General features: G+C 31.7%; 3 protein-coding genes across 7 annotated transcripts in view; 2 read left to right on the top strand and 1 right to left on the bottom strand.

The window, feature by feature from the left end:
- Positions 1-402: 402 nt before the first annotated feature.
- LOC129907255 (uncharacterized) lies at positions 403-3,985 on the top strand. Its single transcript, XM_055983372.1, has 3 exons — positions 403-602; positions 677-1,001; positions 3,340-3,985. The coding sequence occupies exons 1-3, from the start codon at positions 529-531 to the stop codon at positions 3,568-3,570; spliced, it is 630 nt and encodes a 209-aa protein (XP_055839347.1). The 5' UTR covers positions 403-528; the 3' UTR covers positions 3,571-3,985.
- On the bottom strand, positions 3,250-6,623 carry LOC129907253 (uncharacterized). The gene is made up of 6 exons (XM_055983369.1): positions 6,512-6,623; positions 6,017-6,299; positions 4,181-4,575; positions 4,000-4,122; positions 3,567-3,889; positions 3,250-3,507 (listed from the first exon to the last, which is right to left on the bottom strand). The coding sequence occupies exons 2-5, from the start codon at positions 6,271-6,273 to the stop codon at positions 3,567-3,569; spliced, it is 1,098 nt and encodes a 365-aa protein (XP_055839344.1). The 5' UTR covers positions 6,274-6,299; positions 6,512-6,623; the 3' UTR covers positions 3,250-3,507.
- A 218-nt stretch (positions 6,624-6,841) lies between these two features.
- The window catches only part of LOC129907241 (helicase domino), a 54,357-nt gene continuing 52,666 nt past the window's right edge, over positions 6,842-8,532 (top strand). For all 5 annotated transcript variants that reach the window (XM_055983350.1, XM_055983348.1, XM_055983351.1 and 2 more), the window contains exon 1: positions 6,842-6,956. The gene's annotated coding sequence lies outside the window, so the exon portion shown is untranslated. The remainder of the gene's footprint in view (positions 6,957-8,532) is intronic.

Raw genomic sequence — 8,532 nt, 5'->3', positions numbered from 1 at the left:
CGGGCATTTTTTGTATGTTCTAAAAAATTAAATATAGGTGTAAATGAAACTACCATCACACAGTTATTGTTAGCATTTCTATGTTTCCCTCATATTTTCTAAATTTATCTTGGCTTTTAGCGAACGCGTGATACAAATTTTGGAGATAAAATTTATTTAGCGCGATCTGCTTCTAGCCTTAAGCAGTTGATAAATATTTCCAACGGAACGCAGCTATAGTACCTAGGTATATCGCAATTAAACATTTTTCAGAACTTTTTTGTAGGAAATTGAATTGTCGCTTGGCTATAAAAGTATCCAAATTGTGTTACAACCTTAAAATTTCGAACAAAACTTACAAACTCACCACGAAATTTCGAAAACAGAATTTTCATTTAACTTGTATACTGGCATCACTTGCAGACTTTGCCAAAAAATTTTACGTCAAAATAAAAAATTTGTTTACAAAAATTTTATCGTGACTTTATTAAATTTATTTATTTTTAACAAATAAAATTAAGTTATTTAACATTCCTCCAAAAATTCTAAATGTTGTCTCTTGTTGCCGACTACAGCTCAGATAGTGATGAAAGCACAGAAGAAACTATTTCTCCACAATCAACGTGAGTATACTTGCACCTATTCACCTCCTCCAATTATCTAATTAAATTTTTCTTCGCATTTAATTTTCTAACAGAGAACCTGCAGAAAAACCAAAACTTCCAAGTGCCAATTTACTATTTGAAAGTTCTGCTGGTGGTAAACCTGGAGAAGTCTTTAGCAATCCATATAAACAAGCTGAACAAGCTAAAATCGCACTCTTAGAACGACATGTTAAAATGGTCAACTCAGACGAGCATTTAAAGATGAAGAATGGCAAGAAAATCTGTTGGAATTATCGCAAAGGTAGATGCAGGTTTGGTAGTAATTGTTCCTTTGCTCATGACTCTGATTTAAATGAGAGTCCAACTTTGGGTGGTGAAAATAACAAAGAGGCTATAAAAGATGCAGGAGGGAAACAGGTAAGGTCAATAAGTTTAAAATAAAAAAACTTAATATTTATTAAAATAAATTCTAATTTTTTTTGTGGGCTATAGATCTTTTCTTATTTTCCTACTTGTATCAGTCGACGTTTCAATAAAAATCCTCTTAAAATTTCTTTACAATCGTTAAATCTGCTTGTCTCTTTTTATATGGTAAAATATTTTAAAACTAAATAAAAAAATCAAGAATGGATTTGGAGGAAAATTTTTGAAAAAAAACATTTTTTTCGGCAAGGAGCTAACCTTGGATTTTTGTCGAAAATCCTCCAAAAATAGATTTGTAGGTAATTTTTGAACCTGAATTCATAGGCCTGGGGTGACATTCTGTATCGCATAAGCGATACATCAAAAACACACCCTTTCACCAAAAATAATTTTAAGAACTTTGTGAATCCCTTGTACCTGCTTTATCTAAAACCTTCATCCCGAATTTCATCAGTGTAGCATGTTTTTCCCATGGGTTTTGGTTATATTTTACCTGTTGAAGTCAAAAAACAAGCACCCTTGTTTTCAATCGGCTATAACTTCTCTTAGAGCAATCGTATTGACTTTATTTTTATGTCATTAGATTCAGCATCAAGAAATACCTTGAAAACATGTGTCATATGATGATATTCGACAAACAATTTTTTTTCAGTATATTTTTGACCTTCACCCCCTCCCTCTTGTCCACGAAAAAACACCCTTCCACCCAACTTTTTTCTATAGACTTTTTTTGTACTTGGTTTTTATCCCAAAAGCAAACTTTTTGCCAAGTTTCATGAGTGTAACAAATTTTATTTTTTTTTTTTTGATTTTATGTACTATTTTACCTGTACTAATACAAAAATTCGATAACGAAATCCTGAACGAAATTAAATTTGTTTTGTTTTTGCTTTAAAACTTATTTTTTGATGTTTTTTCTTGAATTTCTTGTTTGTGTTTTTATTATTTTTTGCTATAACACCCGATGTTATTTTTTCGTTAACATGTTCGCTGTTGGACTTTGGGGACTTCAAATTTTTTTCGTTTCGCTTCAGCTGAGTAATAGACTTTAGATAAGATTTGTTTGTGTAAGGGCCAATTTTTCAATAGTCAGTTAAACAGTCAGTAAATTCTTATTCCCCAAAAAGAGTAAAAATCAATTTTTCAACAGTCAGATATAACTTATTCCTAGAATAAAACATTTAATAGAGGAATAAAACGGGTTGGGGTCAAAATTCTGCCGGGGTCAAAATTCTTTTGTCAAAATTCTGCTTTACAAAATTCTGGGGTCGAACTACGGCATACGTTCGTTAACGTATGGTTGCTATGTGCCCCTATCTTCTTCTACAAATTAAATAGAGAGAGCAATAAACAAAACGTTAACGTATGATCGTAATCGTGTGCGGTAATTCGACCCCAGAATTTTCGTTAAAAAAGCAGAATTTTGAAAAGCAGAATTTTGAAGCCAGAATTTTGACAGGATCCCGAATAAAACTACATATCTGTTTCTTTCAGAGACGAATAAAATTAATTCTAAAGAATAATCTCAATAGTCAAAGCTGTTTTAAAAGAAATTTTGAAAAGAATACAGCGGAACACAAGGAAACAAAAACAATTATGAATAAAAATGAGGTTTAATTTTTAATATTTTTGAATTTGACATTTTTGTTTTGTTATTTCGTAGAATATATATATCAATATTTTTATCTGATTTTTTATGAGCCTAATATCTTTATTCGTCAGACAGTTAACTGACGATTGAAAAATCGGGTCTAATTCAAACAAATTTTTCAATTTCTTATTAAATAAAAGAATTAAACATCAATATTTTGAAATATCGATGATACGAAACGTCTTTTTCAAGACTTCTATTATTGATTTTTAAAATATTTTACAATATAAAAAGGAGGGGATATTTACGCCCATATTATTGACTAATTTCAAAACTTATTTTATCTCAAAACATGTTTAGTGAATGTTAGAAGTTGTGAATTTTCCCAAACTTTTCACTACCATCGAGAGATTTGGCATCTAGAAGACAAAATCTTAAATAAAATTTCGATTTAATTGCCAGTTGGTCGAGGTATTCCAAATTTAAGCAGTCACAAAACATGTTTTGATATAAAACTTGTTTTAAAATTTGTCAATAGTTAGTATTTATTTGTTATTTTTAAGACATTTTATTTATAGAATCCTAAAGAAAGGTATATTCATACCTGAAACGTCGACTGATACAAGTAGGAAAATAAGAAAAGACCTATACTATAGCCCACAAAAAGGTAGAATTTATTTGACTAAAAAAGCTTACGCAAGTAGGAATATTTAATATTTATTGAGATCTCCTCGATTTCAGGATAAAACCTTGCCAGCAGCTACAAAAATACCACAACGCCTCTACGGAGGCATTCAACCCATAAACGAAAGCTTTAACACTCCCCCCGAAGAGTCAACGACAACAATTTCCGCCAAGAAACGTAATCGTCCTGGTCTCTCAGAGACTGTTGTGCCAAGCAAGCGAGTTCTGAAAGCATATTCTCATCAGAAACAGAACTCTGTCAATTATAGCCAAAGAAAACTCACCTAATGCATCCCAATGTCACCCACACGAACTGTACACTCGGATCCAGTTGAAGTGAAACAACTCTTTGCCACCCTGACGATGCGTTGGTTCTTGTCAATTGCTTCAGCCGATGTCCGAGCTTGTTCGGCAGTTCGATTCGTGGTAGACACCTCATTTAGCATAGCTTCGTAGAATGGATCTTCAATAGTAAAGCGTATTGTGGGCACAGCATCCCAGCACTTGCCCAGCGATGGCTTCGTTAATGAATGCAGTGGCTGTTCAAGTTGCCTTTGATGCTGTTGCAGCTGATTTCCGGCCAAGTCGAGTCTATCTTCCATGTCCACTAGTTCATTGTCATTATTTTTTGATACAAGTTTAAGAGAATTGCAATAAAATAAAAAAAAGATGAATTTAGTTTTAGAAGCAAATAAGGAATAAATATTGTTTCAATACTTGCTGTCATGGGTTCTTGTTCGGAGATATTTCGAACCATGACGTTGACACAGATTACAAGGAGTTGATGTTCTTTGGCAATTTGTTTTAAGAGATTGGCACATTGGGTTAAAAGGGATTTGCCTGACCAAAAGAAACAAAAAAAAAAACTACAGAATTATGCTTTGTACTCATTTTATACCTTTTTTAGATCCATCTTCTCCATGAAAAAGATACCAAACGGAAGGCAATGAATCAACTATAACCAATTTAGCTGTAAGTTTCTTATTTTTTAAACCTTCTAACAAATTCTCTAAAACATTAATTAGCTCTCGTAGATTATAACATCGTTGGACAATAATCTTTTGCATTATTCGACCGATTTCATCTTTTGATAACTTTCTTGCCTGCAACATTCGATGCATTCGAGTCCCGGAGAAGTCTCTTTTTGTATCCAAATAGATAACGTCGGCAGAATGATTTTGTACAAAATTTAATGCAATTGTTGTGCAGAATATACTTTTACCAGTCGCTGAGTACCCACAAATTTCGTAAATTCTTCCTGGACGAAATTCATTGCCAATGAGGGAATCCAAACTGTGAAAGGAAAGTTGCAAGCAATTTTTTTAGATGTTGAAAATTCTACAAAAAATTTTATGCTCTAAAAATTGCAAGCAATGTCGATAAAAAAAGCTAGCAATTTGTTTGCGTTTGCAATTAAAATTTGAAAGCATTTAATGTCGTTAACAGTTGCAAGCAAGTTTTAAGTTCTTGAAAGTGTCAGGCAATATTTAAAAGTTGAAACACATTCAGAGTCGTTAAAAGTTGCATGCAATTTCTAATCTATTAAAAATTGTAAAAACATTTTAATTCGCTGTAAGTTGCAAATAATTTTTTTTAGTCTTTAAAAGTTCCAAACAATGTTTTAGTTCTAAAAAATTCCAAGCAATTTGTAAATAACTAAAATTTGCAACTAATTTTTGAATCATAAGTTGGAAGCAATTTTTAAATCGTTTTAAGTCGCAAGCAATTTTTCATTTGTTGGTGGTTAAAAGTCACGAGCAGCTTTTAAGTCACAATGAACTTTGTTGGAAGCAAATTTTTAGCCGTTAAAAGTTTCCAGGAATTTGTTTACCATTCAAAGTTATTAGCAATTTTTTTAGTGGTTAAAAGTTGTTAGTAAAGCCCACTTTTCACGAGTCGATTTTTGCCGTGCTGCGAAGCTTTTCGGCGTAAGTCGACTCGTGTGAACGTAAGCCACAGCTGACTAAAGTGACAAATCCCAGTCCCAGTGTGACATATTGTGCGGCTATATTCGACTCGTAAAAAGTCGGTTTAAGTTTGAATCGATTTCGAAGGTATTTTTTGTTAAAAATATTTTTTATTTTTTTAGCCGTTAAAACTTTGAAGCAATTTTTTAGTGTAGCGATAAATTGCAAACCAAAATGTCGTTCAAAGTTGTAACCGATTTTTCAGTTGTTAAAGTTGAAAGTTGTTAACAGTAAACAGTTTCTTGTCTTCCAAAGCGTCAGTCAATTTTTTAATTAATTTGGCTGGGTGAGAATTATAGGGCTTTATGTTTAATGGAAACCACTGCAGACATACAACCCTATTATTCTTAGCCAGCGATTTGTTAGACATTAAAAGTTGCAAGCAATTTGTTTGCTATCCAAAGTTGCATGAATTTTTTTTAATAAATACAATTTGCAGCAATATGTTAATGCAGTTATGAATGGTAAACAAAATGCTAAGGTCGTGTAAATTAACAATTTCAGGTAAAAGTAGCAAGCAACTTTTTTAAACAGCGGCAAACAATTTTTAATTATCAAAATTTAGCAATTCAAGCAATTTTATCGTTCAAAGTTGCAAGCAATTTTTTTTTTTTTTTTGCAAACAACTTTTTACAATTTTGTAGTTCTCAAAACTAGCAAGCAATTATCTTTTTCTTTCAAAGATGCAAGGAAACATCTATGAAAATTACTAAAAAAAAGCAAGCAAATAAAAGCAAAAAAAAAGTACACTTTCTATACAAAAATACCTTTCAATTCCAGTAGTATATTTAATTTTCCACGCTGGACTGCAGTAATACAACGCATCGACAACTTGGGGACCAAAAACACGACGCAATTTTATTTTAATTGCTGCAATTTGTGTTTCTGGCAAATTTGTTATTTTGCTCAATTTTACATCCTCTAGTCGAAGAAAATCACTTCCGGTGCTAATATTATTTTTATGCAACAAATTTATAACATATTCGTTGAGTTCAGTTCCATCGATTGGTTTTAGTTGAGACATTTTGAGAAATTGCGTAGAAAAATAAACTGAAATATTTAAAATAACAACCTTTAAAAAAAAATTAAAAATACATTTTGAAAAGAAAACAACAAAAACTGCATTGGATGTCCCAAACACATTTAAAACTGTCCAAGTTTAAGCCAAGCTTATTTATTTTATACAAGGAATAAAATTTATTTAAAACTATTTAATAGTTTTAAAAATTTAAAAAAAGTTTTAACAAAAATTAAAATTTTACCATAAAAAAGTCACTTGGCAGCACTGCTTATAGGTATCACTTTTTTCGAAGATCCCACAGCGACAGCCACGGCGACGACGGTACATGAAAATAATTTTTACACCACAGTTTCAGTTTCCGCCTTGTTCTCGTCGGTAGTGGTTCAACTTGAAAATCGTGCACAGTTTTTCAACAAGGCGCGTCGCATTCACACACATGAGAAATTTCATTTAATACAACGGAAATTTTTATTTTTTTATTTGCTCCCGAACACCAGAAAACACGATTGAGTGAATTTTCCAAATAATGTTAAAACGATTTTGTGTGTTTTATAGTAAATATTAATGAAAACTTTTACGCGTAAATTATTATTAAAACCTTAAATTAAATTATTTTCACTATTTTAATTATCGATGGCTTATTTAGAGGCGGAAAATTTGTGATTGAAAATTTTTTCTTGTCTGAGGTACGTAGCAAGAAAATCCAATATGGTGGCCAAATGGCGGCTTGGTGAAAAATGAAAAAAAAAAAAAAAATGATACCCCTTCATGGTAATTTCGCAAAATGAAACAAAGTGGTGAAATAGTGTGAGAGTGAGGAAGATAACTATATTATCAAAATCAGTGGATAGAGATAGTTCATTTGTGTGTTTAGAAAAAAAAAAAATCGTTTTCCGTGTGAAGTTTTTTTTTTCTTTTGTACTCACTCACTTTGCCTTGGTTCTGAATTTAATTTGGAAAAATTAAATAATTTCTATTTTTAAAGCCGTGAAATGAGACCGAAGGATGCGATAATTTAAATGAGTTTTTCAAAATTGAATGTTTTTTTTTTATTTTTATATTTTTAATTGCGAAGGCAACCAACCAATTGGTAATTCTTTATTCCAAAGGAGGAACAAAAATTGTCTTTTTTTTTTCTGTTTTGTTGGTTAGAGTTGAACAGAAGACGGGATGTAGATTCTGGATGACTATTTGGTTTTTGTGTGTAGGGCGGCGGCGGCAGTGGCAGCAGTTGTAGTTTCGCAAAAGTGCCTGTTTTTTTTTTTTTCTTTCATCTGCGATCTGCCAGTATTTTTCAAGTCGAAGTCACCTCAAACTCACCACATTCGCGCTTTCTTGTAGGTATTTTTGCGACTTTTTATTCATTTTGCCGGTTTCCGTTTATCTTTGTACTAACATACGTGGTTTTAATGAAATTTTGAGGTTAACTATGTTCATCACAAGCACATTGTTTTTAAATTAAGTTGTCAACTTTTGGTAAAGTTAATATACCTATTTTGTTGATCATTCCCAAATTTTAGTTGAACTTGGTTTCCTTATAATTATAATAAGCAAAGTCACTTTATGACTACTAGAAATTTGTCTGTTGAAACAATTTTTAAACTTGCGAAACTAAAATATTTATAACAATGTTAGTTTCTTAGCTTTAACTGGCTGAATACAATGGTGTAGCTGTGGCTGTAGCTTGCACTGCAAGTTGAAGAATTCTCAACTTTTTGCTCAGCTGCCGTCAACTTTTGTTGATGTTTCCCTCAGTAAAATTTTGACAGTACTACAAGCTACAGCCACAGCTACACCATTGTATTCAGCCAGTAAATGATGTAACATTTCTGTTACAACAAAAATCATGAAATTGTAAAACAATCTGTAACGCTGCTAGAAAAAAAAAAAAAACGGCGCGAACTTTTGTCCTTAGTAATAGGGATAGGTTTTGAAATTATTCATGTTTTGGTGAACCTTCGCTTCTCATTCAGAAAAAAGATAGTCCGTAGTTGTCGCTTAGGTCGGTATTCTTCTATCGCTAAAGAAAACCGGCATAACTTGAGAACTCTGTTAAAGTAGGTTTTTAACACACTATTAATACAACATATGAATAGACCTCGGATTTTGCATACTTTCTTATTTTACATCGTATTTATACCAAACTTTGTATTTAGACGTTTTATGATTCAAATATAACCAATTTTAATGCATATCGAAAATATGCAAAATATATGCACAAAAATATGCAAAATATATGCAAAATGTATGCAAAATTTCATC

This window comes from Episyrphus balteatus, chromosome 1 (genome assembly GCF_945859705.1).
Source record: "Episyrphus balteatus chromosome 1, idEpiBalt1.1, whole genome shotgun sequence".
Taxonomy (NCBI): domain Eukaryota; kingdom Metazoa; phylum Arthropoda; class Insecta; order Diptera; family Syrphidae; genus Episyrphus; species Episyrphus balteatus.
This window is presented reverse-complemented; position numbering and strand designations above follow the sequence as displayed.

Bases quoted from the DNA above. Each gene is read 5' to 3' on its own strand.
- LOC129907255 (XM_055983372.1), top strand. From the start codon at position 529: ATGTTGTCTCTTGTTGCCGACTACAGCTCAGATAGTGATGAAAGCACA. The intron at 603-676 runs GTGAGTATACTT...ATTTTCTAACAG, and splicing joins ACTATTTCTCCACAATCAAC to AGAACCTGCAGAAAAACCAA. The intron at 1,002-3,339 runs GTAAGGTCAATA...CCTCGATTTCAG, and splicing joins AAGATGCAGGAGGGAAACAG to GATAAAACCTTGCCAGCAGC.
- LOC129907253 (XM_055983369.1), bottom strand. From the start codon at position 6,273: ATGTCTCAACTAAAACCAATCGATGGAACTGAACTCAACGAATATGTT. The intron at 4,576-6,016 runs GTATTTTTGTAT...TTCCTTTCACAG, and splicing joins TATACTACTGGAATTGAAAG to TTTGGATTCCCTCATTGGCA. The intron at 4,123-4,180 runs GTATAAAATGAG...TCTTTTGGTCAG, and splicing joins AGAAGATGGATCTAAAAAAG to GCAAATCCCTTTTAACCCAA.